The 13654-nt window shown below is 46.5% G+C and overlaps 1 protein-coding gene across 6 annotated transcripts in view; it reads left to right on the forward strand.

Moving 5' to 3' along the window:
* ARHGEF18 (Rho/Rac guanine nucleotide exchange factor 18) overlaps positions 1-13654 on the forward strand; it is a 334968-nt gene that overhangs the window by 280154 nt on the left and 41160 nt on the right. For all 6 annotated transcript variants that reach the window (XM_085639301.1, XM_085639297.1, XM_085639298.1 and 3 more), the window contains 3 exons: positions 4511-4686; positions 7251-7330; positions 9478-9663. In XM_085639301.1, the coding sequence (XP_085495427.1) occupies positions 4511-4686; positions 7251-7330; positions 9478-9663 (442 nt within the window). The remainder of the gene's footprint in view (positions 1-4510; positions 4687-7250; positions 7331-9477; positions 9664-13654) is intronic.

Raw genomic sequence — 13654 nt, forward strand, 5'->3', positions numbered from 1 at the left:
GCCCCCCCGTGCTGCGTCGTATGTCACGGCTCTCCGGGATGGTGGCCCCACTAGAACTACCTCCCCAGACGAAATCAAGGCCTGTTTTATGGACTACTATTCGCATCTTTACTCCGCCGGTCCCCCTCCCCATCCCCCCCGGGCAGCCCTGCTCGATGCCACAAAGGCAGTCGATACACTTGAATAGCCATTTTTAGGTCTCGCCTGAGACAGCGCTTTAGCGCTGCTCTCGCGAGAGCTTTTGTAAATGGGGGATCTGGAAGTGCAAACGAGTGCTTTCAGGCCTCCAAATACAGTGCATGTGCGCCGGCCGGGCGCGCGCACCATTTGGAGGCCTGAAAGCACTTGTTTGCTTTCACTTTCGCGGGCCGCATGGCCGCTTTGATGTTTGATCGCGATCACTTTCACACAGTGCATGTGCTCTGGGCGCGCGCACCATTTGGCAGCCTGCGTGTACATTTCGCGGGCGCTTTGATGTTCGCAGTGAGCCGCGTGGCCACTGCGAACATCAAAGCGCCCGCGAAATGTACACGCCATTTGCCACCCCCTCCCTTATCCCACTTCCTGCTTGTCTTGTTTGACAGGCATCTTCACTTGCTTTTTCGAGTACCCTTGAAGGGAGTGATGCAACGTGTTGATAAAGTAACTTCTTGCGTAACTCGTGCTAGCACTGGCCTCCATCTGCCATAGGTCCCTTTGATGGTACTAAAGTGGTATTTTTCCAACACATTACAGCGTTGGTTTAGGCTTTTCATTCATTGATTCAGTCCAGCTCTGGTCTCCAGCTATGCATGCTACTTACACTAACAAGCATTTGCAATGCAATAGGTCTCGCAGTTACACGAGTTAAAGCTATTGGCATTGTAAATGACAATGCCAATAGGCATTGTTATTTGCAATGTCAATAGCTCAAACTCGCGTAAATGCGAGACCTAATGCATTGCAAATGCTTGTTATTTTTCTTCTACCGCGCTTAGACTTCAGTAACTTTTTTATCCGTAAGATATCACTTCTCTATACCCGTCCCTCCGCACGCCTTTGGATTAACGGTCAGGTGTAGGATTTGGTGGATTGTCCGGCATACAGGTGAACTGGAGGAAGTCAATATTGTTCACTCTCACAGATGCCACCAAGCCTTTCACAACAGATTTCCTCTTTGTATGAACTTCCGGACCCACCCGTTACCTAGGAATTTGGCACTCTCACAGATGCCACCAAGCCTTTCACAACAGATTTCCTCTTTGTATGTGCTTCCGGACCCACCCGTTACCTAGGAATTTGGCAGAGCAGGGACTTAGATGACCTTTGGAGGGCCAATTTCGGACGCGCGGTGGACTGGCTTGAATCCAAAATACTCCTCTGGAACCGGCTTCCCCTATCCCTGGCGGGTCGCATAGCCATTGCCAAGATGGTGGTGCTCCCGAAATTCCTTTATCTTTTCTTGAACATTCCCATACCTTTAACGGCCCATTTTTTTTGTAAAATTCGCTCTTTGATCATTTCACTCGTTTGGGCTGGCAAGCAGCCCAGGATTGCCTATGATATCCTCACTCTCCCCATGTCGGTTGGCGGTATGGGCGCTCCTAATTTTAAACTTTATGCCTTAAGCGCCCAGGCCAGTTTTATACACTTCTGGGTTCACCCCGCCCCTTTTCAGCCGCATGTTGCTGTCGAAGCCGACCTTGCGACCCCTTGGCCGCTGAATACCGCTTTGTTTGCGCCGGCTAGCCGCCCACGGACGGAGGTGGACACGGTCGAGACCCTACGCTGGGCTTGGTTGGGACTGTGCCGTTTATCCAACATTACTACGCTATCGGCTAATAACATGCCGATTGTCCGTCATCCTGCCTTCTCTGCAACCAACTGGCATGTCTAAACATGCCACCCGCTTAAGACTGACGACATTGGCGGATCTTTACCCCGGGAATACGTTTTTTTCTCTTCTTGCTTCCTCTGGTCCGTTGAACACTTTGCTTTTATCAGCTTCGGGCTATCTTTAGGGAGCTTCACCCAACATTTCCCCAACCTCCACCCTCGATGCTTGCTCTTGACTTCATATACACATCCCCCACCCCCGCAAGCTGGTGACAATTATATGCCATTACGCTGTCGACCACTTCCATTTATACTGTGCGCGCACATGTGGCATGGGGTGCGGAATTAGGTGTGGACATTTCCCAAGCTGATTGGCTTTATTGCTGTAACCAGACTAAGAAACTGTCTCCCAATTAGCGTCTGCGTCTCATACATTTTAAATACCTGCATAGGCTATATCACAACCCTGTTCAGCTACACAAATTGGGACTCATACCGAACGATAATTGTATGCGCTGCTCTGCCCCTGCTGCTGACTTCACTCATCTTGCTTGGTTGTGCCCCAAGGTGTCGGACTTCTGGCTGGAGGTCTGTGCCGCCATCTCTGAGATTACCTCCACCCGGGTTCTTCCTGACTCCCGGCTGTGTCTGTTGGGCTTAGTCAAGTTTTTTCCGGATGCCTCTCGCCGACAGACTGCAGTGCTGCTCGTCCTCGCGAGGCGTAGGGTGGCCATGTGCTGGGGTCGCAGACTGGTGCCTAGGTTCGCTCATTGGCTTGAAGATGCTTTGAGAGGCCAGAACCTACTATCGGAGTTCTGGGACCTGATGCCTGCGAGGTCACGTCTACTTGACATATGGGGCCCCCTAGTGACATATCTTCATTCACGACCAAAATCGAGCCGGTGTTGGACAGTGATTGCCTCCCTCCTACACCACACTGCCACCCTGGCCGGGCTGGCCCCCTCCCCACAAAGTTATCGCTACCTCCTATGGCTTTCTCTTATTTACTGTACTTCTGCCGCGCTGTACAGGACAATGCTATTGTTGGACTGGAATTTCCATATGTTTATTGTATTTTGAGGATTGCCTGATGTGTAAGATGCTCTGATTTGATGCAACAATGTATTGTGACCATGCTGAAGTAGTCAAAGGTTTTGAAAAATTAAAAAAAAAAAAAAATACTTTGTTGTCGGTGCTAATGGAATTATTTGTTTCTATATTATGCCTATGATATCGCTTGACTATCTCTACAACAGATGCCTTTCTTATGCATGTCATATTCAGGAAGGTATTGATTATGTTCATGTGACCGCAACCACTGCTTTCTGTTCTGTGTCAGCGAGGGACTCGTTTAGCTATCATTGATATTACAGATTTTCATCTCTATAACACGATATGTCTTCCTCATGGGTAATGGCACTGATGGTGCCATACTCGATCCCCTGTGTCATGTCAATCGTGTAAGGTGAAAATAGTATATGGGGAACTGGTACCCTTGTGTTAATAACATTAACCTAGAAATGACAGTGTATTTTGTTTATAGATAAAGGGAATTTTTATTTTTTAATATCAAGTGAGCTTCTGATCTTAGTAGTGAATCATAACCCCATTCTAATAAAGACATTTCAAAAGCTTAAAAAAAATAAAAACCTTTCACCTTGTGAATGATGTCAGAGTAAGCGGCATCCATTGAAGGATGCCACAGTAATTCTCAACTAGTGATTGATATCGCATTGAATGTCATTCATGGAATAATGCCACAGCACGTCTCATCTGGTGAATGATATTGCAGTAAGTCATATCCAGTGAAGGATGTCACAGTTGTACACATTGGTGAATTCTTACAGTTGTCCGCATCTAAGGAAGAGGGCACACTAGGTGTAGCCCATTGACTGATGACATAATGGACCTCATTTTGTTTGAAAACCCCAAATGTATCACCGGACAAAGGGGCATACTAGAGTTATAATTGTTGATACCGCCTTGGCAATCAAGTCAAGTGGAATGTATTTTCTTTGAACGGCTCCTTAATTGCGTTACATGTTCACTCCCTGATAGTGTTTGTAGCTCACTGTGTTTCCTACAGACGTGCTGCATTGGCAGGTAAAACATGTTTAAGTGCTTGCATGAATTAGAGCAGATTAAGTGGCAATGGATAGAAGGATTCCTCATTCGGTGAACGGCGAGGGAAAGCGGGAGTGAGAGGCACATGAGGAATCTTCAGATCCAAGTGCACACTCCACCTCTAGGGAAGGGTTGCATTCACAGCTTCCTGTGTCCTCGCTGACAGGGTATGGGCACTAAGGAGGCGGGAATTGACTGGTGTGTGGCAGAACATACATGGCATGCAGAGTGTTATTAGTATCTATGTGTTTTTGTTCAGAATCACCCCCACATTTACGCGAGGCGCTATAAAGGTCTGTTCGCCTTTAAATGCATTGTATAAATCTGAAGCATAAAATGTTAGACTTCTTTAGTAACGAAAGTCGCATATACTGGAACGATCGTTCAGTGGAATCGGAAGGTGTTTTTACAGCTTCTTTGTAGAAGTTAGACAGATGTTTTGCTGCATACAATCCTTTTCGTTTCTGCAAGTCGGAACAGACGCTCTTCTGATTAATGTTGCATACTGATGAAAACCTGATTTTCCCTGACTTAGGAGAGCGACTCACTTGGCTCGCACTTATTTTTTCAGGATGCGAAGACTCCTGTGATTTCATTGCAGAAGCTGATCGTGCGAGAGGTGGCCAATGAGGAGAAGGCCATGTTTTTAATCAGTGCATCATCCGTAGCGGAAATGTATGAAATCCACACCAGCTCCAAAGAGGAGCGGAATCTCTGGATGGGATTGATTCGCGGAGCTGTAGAGAAGTAGGTTTTATATCCCGGGAACATTGCTCATGGTGTTGTTTGCATGCTCTTTTTAATCCTTGGCTTTCATTGACCAGTTGGAAATTAAATCCAAGGTAATAGTAACCGCAGTCAAATGTTCAGTGCAGTAGGAAGAAAAGTAAGAATTGGAAAAACAAATAGGTCTGGCTCTAATGTGCTAAAGTTTGTGAAGACAGGCATTCTTCACAATTGCTGTTTAAAGTGTGTTGCATGCAGAAATGCTGTTTATCACACGTAAGCCTGCCATATTGGCTTTTCCAGAGCTTTGAAATGGTAGCAAATGAGAAATGTTTTCTGCTTAGAAAACATATAAGAGAAAAAAAAATGACAGTGTGGCGATCGTGTTTACTTTCAGGTGTGAAATCGTCCCATGTCCATTCCAATGGAAACACTTCCTTGAGAGTAGAATGATACACCAAGTAGCTAATAGCATGATGAGAGGGAGTAAAACTACTCTGGACGGAGCCAAAGCCCACTCTGTATAGTTTTAAGACCAGCTGTACTGTCGATTTAAACCAAAAAACCCTCTTCTCATTTAGAAGCGAGTATAAAAAATAAGCTCAAAAGTAGTGTTTTCATTTTACCTTCCTATACCCCCTTTTTATATGGTTGTCCTCGGCTCTTGATTGTGGAAGTTCTACTGCCACTTTATTAAATCTCAATGTATTAAAAATTATTTCCACACATGTGGCATGAATACGAACTTGCTTGCCTTGCAGAGAGTGTGTTAATATGTGCAAGTATTCTCCAACACTCATGTGGCATGAATACGAACTTGCTTGCTTTGCAATGAGTGTGTTCATATGTGCAAGTATTCTCCCACACTTGTGGTGTGAATACGAACTTTCTTGCCTTGCAGTGAGTGTGTTCATACGTGCAAGTATTCTCCCACACTCATGTGGTGTGAATACGAACTTTCTTGCCTTGCAGTGAGTGTGTTCATATGTGCAAGTATTCTGCCACTCTCACGTGGTGTGAATACGAACTTTCTTGCCTTGCAGCGAGTGCGTTCATATGTGCAAGTATTCTCAGTCAGCAGCAGTGAACAGAGACTGCCTCGGTGGCCACAGTCCCCTCACTGTAATATCATGACTAGTCATCTGCATTCTCCGCCTGTCACCCGGATTCCTCACTGCTCTTCTACATTGGACTGAGGTGCTGGTATGCAAGAGAAACAAGTTGGTTATTGTCGAGCTCCTTTAAGACGTATCTGATGCTGACTTTAGGTTATCACATTTTGTGGGAGTTACTGCTGCTAAAATTGGATGATGCTTATTGCAAATACACCCGACACATCTTTGGTTATGGGGTAACCACAATAAAGTAATTAAGCTCCGAGATGTGGCAGATGTTGCCACAGGATCTGGTTATCAAGATGCACGCCTATTTCAATCATTGGAAGAATTCAGAACACCCAGGATAGAGACAGAGGAACTATAACGCAGACGTAAGCAAGGGCAAAATTGGAGGCAGTCTAGTTTGTGCATCAAAAGATGTTTCGAAATGGACGGAGGAGTGGTCCTTTCTTTGCCACTATATGTGATCATGCCACAACACTTAAACAGTAGCTTGTTGAAAGGTGAATAACCCCGAATCTGCCACTCGGCAGCATGTGGTTCCAAAAAAAAGTCTAAATAAAAAGAATCACAATTTTACAAACCACCGTCAACAATGGTGTGGAGGCTCAGACTTAGTGATTCTTGTCTTGGCCCCACTAACAGAGGTCCAGGAACTCTATGTGGTTTCAAGTTTTGTTTCTAAATTTATATAAATGTAGTTATTTAACATGAATTGCACTAATACTAGGTGCTAGAGCAAATCTAAAATGAAAACAGATTGTATAAAATAAGTTACTCACAGGAAAAAATGAATGCCCATATGTATTAACATAATTTACCTTCTATACAGAATGGGAAAACCTGTGATCCTTCAGGCCTCAAGATGTTCAAATATTTCCTAATGCAGAAATAGCCACAAGACGTTCTAATAGTTTAAAACTGTACAACGCAAAAGAATGTAAATGCTCTTGTAAATTATATTTTGACATATGACCTAGGTTGAATGATAATAGCGGGATCTGCTGCCAACTTAGTTTAAAAAAATCACTTAACAAACACAGTTCCTTACTGTTGGCAAAATTTAGCATTGCTTTTAAAGTACTGTATTGAACCCCGAGAAGCAGAAATTGACTTTCCTAGAAGAGTAATGGTTTAAACTTAAAGAAACAGAAGACATCTGCCTTTGTGATGCAAAATAAGAAGTCATTTTGAAAGACTAGCGTAATTGCACAGATATACCTCTCTTTCCAAGAATGAGGCTGCCTTGTGCTTGCTTATTTTTGGATGGTAGAGGCGTTCTGGACAGTCACTGTAGTATATTGCTTCACAAGTACGCTTGTCAAAAACTTTGCAAATTTAAGGTGTAATATTATAATTGTGTGATGTTGCATAAAAAGTTCAACCAAACGGTTGTGCAATTTATGTCTCTACTTACCCCGTTGCCATTGAAAAGGGAGTCGTATTCTATATCTGTGTGTTTTATAGGTGTCCGGATGATGAAGTGCCATTCCCCGATGAACGCAAGTTCGCTGAGGATCGATCCGCTAAACTGAAAGAATGCCAAGGTGAGATGTTTAAAAATGTCTGTCAAATCCCAGACTCTACTCTTTTTCACATGTGGTGAACTTCAGCACTTGATTCGTTCTCCAAAGATGCAATGTCATTCATTTTATTTTTTTATATTATTTTTTTCGTTTTATATAGCGCTGGCTAGACCCAAAAGTAACTGAGCGCTTTGTGTTTAGAGAATGTTTACAACAAATACATGACGAGAGTCAGGTGGGAATCACAGGCAGTCATATAGAAAATATAGGACAGCAGAGCATTAAAAGTAGACCCAGTGAGAGCTTAGTAATATATACCAATCAAGCAATTGGGTACTGGGGAATGGGATAGACCTCGAATCAGCATAGTCATATTGTCAGGGGACTTCCGAGAGGTATTGTCCAAGAGAGTTGGGTCTTTGGAAGTCATAAGTCGTCACATGTTCTAGTTGAAGTAGTTGTCGAGTAACAGAGATTTGAGGTCCCCTTTGAAGCAAGAAAAGGAAAGATTGCAGCGCAGGTTCTTAGGGAGTGAGGTTCAGATCTTGGGGGCATTTCTGGAGATGGAGGGTGCCTGTTTTTTTATTTGTTTTTTTTATTTATTTTTAAGTCTAGGAGGTTTGAGAAGCCCGGCCTTTTCCTGCTAGCAATAGTTTAGTTTCTAGATATTTGGGGGTTTTAGTATGTTGGGCTTTGTGGGTGATACATGCTGTCTTGTAGATGCGCTTTTCTTAGATGGGGGGGGCCAAGTGATTCTTTTGAGAGCTGGAGAGATGTGGTCAAACTGTTTGGTTCCTGTGATGAGCCGGCAGCTGCATTGAGGAGGGTACTCAGGGACTGAAGTTGGCTTTTAGGAGTTCCTGTCAGGGTGGCCTTGCTGTAGTCCCGTTTTGAGAGGACTAGGGATTGTAGGTGCTTAGTATAGTGGTGGATTCCTGTAAGCAGATAGGTTCTGGAGAATTGAACTGGGTTGTAGGGGTGTGGCTTACGAGGGGAGTTTGCTCCAGTTATTAGAGAGGTGAGGAGAGATGGGCTGTGTCGGTCATAGATAGAGAGGTGATGTTCTACTGCTTGAATTAGTATTCATTCATGTTTGTAGAATGTAACTGGTGTACGTTCACATGTTTCTATAATTCCATTTAGTGGCAGTGGTTGCATAAATGAAGCTCCCTTCTCAGATTTTAAGATACCAGCAAGTGTGCACTGTCTATGTATTTATTTTATGTTCTGTTATTTGCATATGAGTAGGACCTTTTTACCATTTTTTTGGTCCTTGAGCACTGTCGGAGTTTGGTTGTCCTTTGTATTTCTGGGAATCTTGCTGACCATAATGAGAGGTCTCTCTGCACTATTTTTGGTTGTTTCAAACTGTTTCTCATTGATGGAAGACATTGGGTAGTAGTTGTCCATGTTAAACAAGGCCAGCCTGTTTTTTCAATGATGGAATTGTATTAAATTATGGCTTGCTACATCCTTCTAAGAATCTGTGCTAATTCCTTGTCATTTTAACACCGTTGGTTCTGTCATTCTGTTTAATGCCGTTTGAAAGACCTTGGGACCTTCTCCCAACATGTGAGTAATCAAAACAGAGGACCATAATGTGAAAGTTGGTTAGCTCCCTGTCCCTGGTAGGCAGAACATCTGCTGATTTTGTGAAAGAGGGAGTGGGGAGAAACAGAAGAAGGGTTTCAGCCAACCACTAACATCTGAGAGCGTGTTTCTGTTACAGGGTGGCAGTCTGTTTCTCCTCCGTATTCAGATTGTTGTCTGATGGCTGGATATTTCCCAAAGGCAGACAGGACTTAACATGTTCCTGTTGTGTGACCCAATGTGAAGGCCCTGTCGCAGGGTGTCTGTATTTTGTTGCTCCAATGATCCTGTTTCTCTGCTTCTATTCAGGTGTCCTCTGTTCGGCTCGGTGATATCTGCACCTCGCCCAGTCTTTTGTGTTCCTGTGAATGTTTCCTTTCTCCATGTGCCTGTGGTCCTCCCCCCCCCCCCCCCCCCCCATGTTTCTTCGCTTCAAATGTTTGTGTTTTGTGTGTCCTCCTGTTTCTGTCTCTGGTTGCCACAGTTCCACCGCTGGTTTGTATCAGGAGATTCAATTCATTGTTATCTTGTGTTTCTTATTCTCCATTTTTATGCTGTTTTGCTTGATATTTTTGCAGATCGCTTAAGCCAGAAAGATGACACGATTGCCCAGAATCTCAGTGATAAACTGCAGATCTATTCTGAAATGTCTGAGTTGAATGGGTTTGAAGACTCAACCCAGGGAACGCGAGCTCTACTTCTTCGAGGGGAGGCTTCCGAGAGCCTACAAGGAGAGCGGATTCTCAAGTGTGCAGTGACGGAAGGTAAGCCTGTCTGGTGTGTTTTGCTTCCTTTGTGCCATGTGAATATGTTGATGATACCGTTGGGGCAAGTTTTAATGTCCACATACAGATGTTCACCACCTTCTTGAACTTGTAAATCTAATTTGTCTGCTGGTATAGCACATGGCAGGAAGAATTTGCTATTTGTCTCTGGCACCGAACTTGATTTGCTAGTTTGTATATCTGAAAGAGACACGTTAGTGATAGATTCCTTACCTTAGAACAGTGGTTCCCAAACTTTTGACTCCTGAGGACCCCACTGAGTCACCACTGGAACTCGGGGACCCCCAAGCAATTTGTATGATTTAAATTTCAAACGTTAAAAGAGTAATTCGAATAAAATAAACAAGTGTGCACACAAAACGAATACTCGAAATACTAAGGATTTTAGGCACATATTTACAAACCCCTACCACCATGGAAACATCACTTTTTGTAACGTTCGCGTGTCGATAGGGGCTTCGCCTTATTTACAAGGCAGCAGTAAGCCACTTAATATGGCTTAACGCTGCTTTGTAAATAAGGCCCCCTTTCGCGCAATGCTTAGCGTGAAGGGGTGGGTAGTGGGCTTTGCAGGGGGCATTCCACGGCAAAACCCATTGATTTTGATGCTGCCCCCTATTCACAGGGGCAGCGTAAATAGGAGGCAGCGCCAAAATAACACCAGGGGAAACCAGGTCTTAACTTGGGGAAACGAGGAGGAATGCTTTATTTCTCCTCATTTTTGCTTTTTCCATGTGTGCTGCCTTGTGCAGCACACATGGAAAAAGCAAAACGCCTTGTATTGTTTATGTTCAGGAAGGTGACCCTTCCTGCACATAAACAATCATTAAAAAAATGGCATTTTGTAACTTCCATGTGTGCTGCATTAAGCTGCACACACACAAGTGACAAAACCCCATTTCAAGATTGTTTATGTGCAGGAAGGGGGGACCTTCCTTTACATAAACAATCTTCCCCTGCACACAGACACCCTTGCACTGTGTTGCAAGGGTGCCTGCGTTGGCGCTACACTGCTAAGTGTAGCACCAGCACAGGGCAAAATGAAGGGCTGCACCATATTCTTGTAAATATGGTGCAGCCCTGCGTTTCTGAAGTGGCGGTGCGTGTCGTTAAGCCACAGAGGCGAACGACACGCTCCACCACTTATTTTGTAAATATCCCCCTTAGTATTTTATATTGAAAGAATTTGCAAACTACAATTTTAATGGGAAGGTTGGTGTTGCATCTCTGTGACTAACTTTTAAATGGTTGGTTTTATTTCGCAGTACGAGGCTCCTACTCCTGCCAGGGCCAGGCTGGAAACCCAAAGCAGCCCTGGCAAATGTTTTCAGACCAGTCTCCATAGGTACACACCAAGTGCATTGAGTGTGCCTGACCACTACAAAGGGGGCTTTGGGAGGCTCTCCCCCCAAAGACATTTAGGAAACAATGGTGCAGTCTACAACACGTTTATCATTTTACATCACACACATATAGAGACAATTAATCATTAGTGTAAATCAGTGTATAGAAAATGTTACATAAGGCAAAGGGGACTACAAGGTGTAGGATTCACATGTCATTTATACTGGTAGGCATTTTTAAAGAGTACTTGGTCTGGAGAAGCACAAAAAACTCGGGATTCTGAACATAAGACAGTGGTTAGCATTGACTTTCACAATAAAAATTTATTTCCACCCTAATAAACCTTTTTAGCAGAATCGGGATAATGCAAGACAGGGAAAAAACATAAGTTACTAACTTGTACCATGCAGTTTGCAAGCAGCTCTTTGATGACAGTTTATAGGTCACTGTGCTAGATTACGGTTGTCACTTATGTACTGCACAGTAACAAAATAATCTTTGTGACAAAAGCAGTAACCCACTCGCCTATGCACATAAAATACTGTTATTTAAAATGCACAGTACACGTTCTTTGCAATAGGCATATTAACCCTCTGTGCTACATTAGGTAACTCAAAGCTGCCACAGGAAAAAACTCTCATCTCTCTCCAGCAGGTACATTAATCACTGGTGTTATCTTGGCACTTTTATTGTTGCTGGAAAACTGCTAATTATACAAGTGCAGTGCTTTTTAAACTGCTGCCTGCGGACCCCCTGGGAAAGTGTCAGGGACCCCTGGGGGTCCCCGGACCACAGTTTGGGAAACACTGCCTTAGAATATTCCCCAGGCGCCAGTCTGGATCCGGAAAGTCTTCTGCTTAGCAGTACCCCTGCGCGGCAGTAGGTGGCGGCCCCGTCCCCGTGGGCACCGGGATGACGTCATGGAGGCTACTTACGCGCCACTCATGCGCGCTGACGTCAGTTCTTTCTTTTTCCGTGCCGAAAGCGCAGATCCGGATTGAGCACGTACCCCGGTCAATTTTTGACCACTTTTTTGAGACTTTTGTCTCCTTCTCTTGTCGCACATAGGGATGCCCGGCTTTAAGTATTGTGGGTCGTGCCGCCGTAATATGTCGGTGGCGGACCCCCATGATGTCTGCCTCTACTGCCTGGGGACCGACCATGACTCCTGGGATTGTTGGGAATGCCGTGCCATGGCCCGAAGGCCTTGCGGGAGCGGCGCCAGAAGTTGCTGGAGATCCGGCACTCATCTCACCGCCGCTCCGGGTCTAGGGGCCGCTCGCGGGACCGGAGCCGTCCCTCCTCGGACTCGAAGTCTTCACCTTCAGATTCTGGTAAGCGACGCCATAAGAAGAAGTCGAAGAAGCGTGTTCGCTCTCCGACGTCCCCCCTGTCACTCCCCGGAGGCGGACGAGGGGGACAGGGGTTCCGCCCCTGCTGGGAGTCCCGTGGCCTACCCGCTATACCCGGGTCCGTCGGCGACTCCTGAACAGATGCAAGAGTTTCTTGCTGCCATGGACTGCCTGTTTAGGCCTCGGGTTCCCACCGGCGCCTACGGGCCCCGCGGTCCCGTGTCCAGTTCCTGTTGATCGGCGACACCGCCACTGGCGCCGGCCCCGGAGCCACTGGATCCAGCGCCCGCGGTGCCGGCCACGGCGCCACAAGGTGCAGCACCGCCTGCTTCGGCCCCGGCGCTGCCCTTGTCTCCAGCCCCAGCGCCGCTCCTGGCTCCACCACAGGCGCCGCACTGAGTGTCGTTTATCCCACCCCTGCCCCGGTTCTCGGACCATTTCGTTCCGACCTGGGATCCTCAATGGGATGTGGTTCTGGTTCGGCCCCAGCCGGCGCTCGCCCGGCGCCGCTGGCCCCCTCTCCGGTCCTGCCGCCGCGGCCGTCTTCTTCTACCCCAGAGACAGAGGAGGACTGGGACGGCTCCGAGGACCCCCTTGCGCGGCAATGTGACTCCGAGCAGGATGACCTATCGTGGCCAGGGTAAAGGCGCCCAGACACACTCCTCCGCAAAGCCTGTGCAGAACCTGCCTCAGCGTGGCTGCGGCTTCCGCAGGGGCGGGTCAGGTAACCAGCGGGCGGGGCAGTCCACCTCCGTACCTGCGGCTTCCACCTCTAAGCCTTCCTAATCCGAGCTTCAGGGAGCACCCCACGCCGGTAGGAGGCAGTCCGTCACCACCTCCGCCACTGGCGCGGTATCACTTTGGACAAGTGGGTGCTGCAGATAATCTGCCGAGGTTACTCGCCCCCCTTTCTGTCCTCCCCTCCAGCCATGCCACCTCGGTACCAACGCATGTCGGGAGATCATTTGCCTCTTCTCCGTCACGAAGTCACGGCCCTCCTGGCCAAGGGGGCCATCGAGTATGTTCCCGATCAGGAAGTAGGGAGTGGTTGCTATTCCCACTACTTTCTGGTCCCCAAGAAGGACAAGAGTGGCCTGCGCCCCATCTTGGACCTACGGGACGTCAATCGCTTCCTCCGGAAGGAGAAGTTCAAGATGCTGACTCTGGCTCAGGTCCTCTCTGCCCTGGAGACTGGATGGTAGCGTTGTACTTGCAGGACGCTTATTTTCACATTCCCGTCCTGCCGGCCCACCAGCGTTACCTGCGGTTCATGG

Source organism: Triturus cristatus, chromosome 12, assembly GCF_964204655.1.
Source record: "Triturus cristatus chromosome 12, aTriCri1.1, whole genome shotgun sequence".
NCBI lineage: Eukaryota > Metazoa > Chordata > Amphibia > Caudata > Salamandridae > Triturus > Triturus cristatus.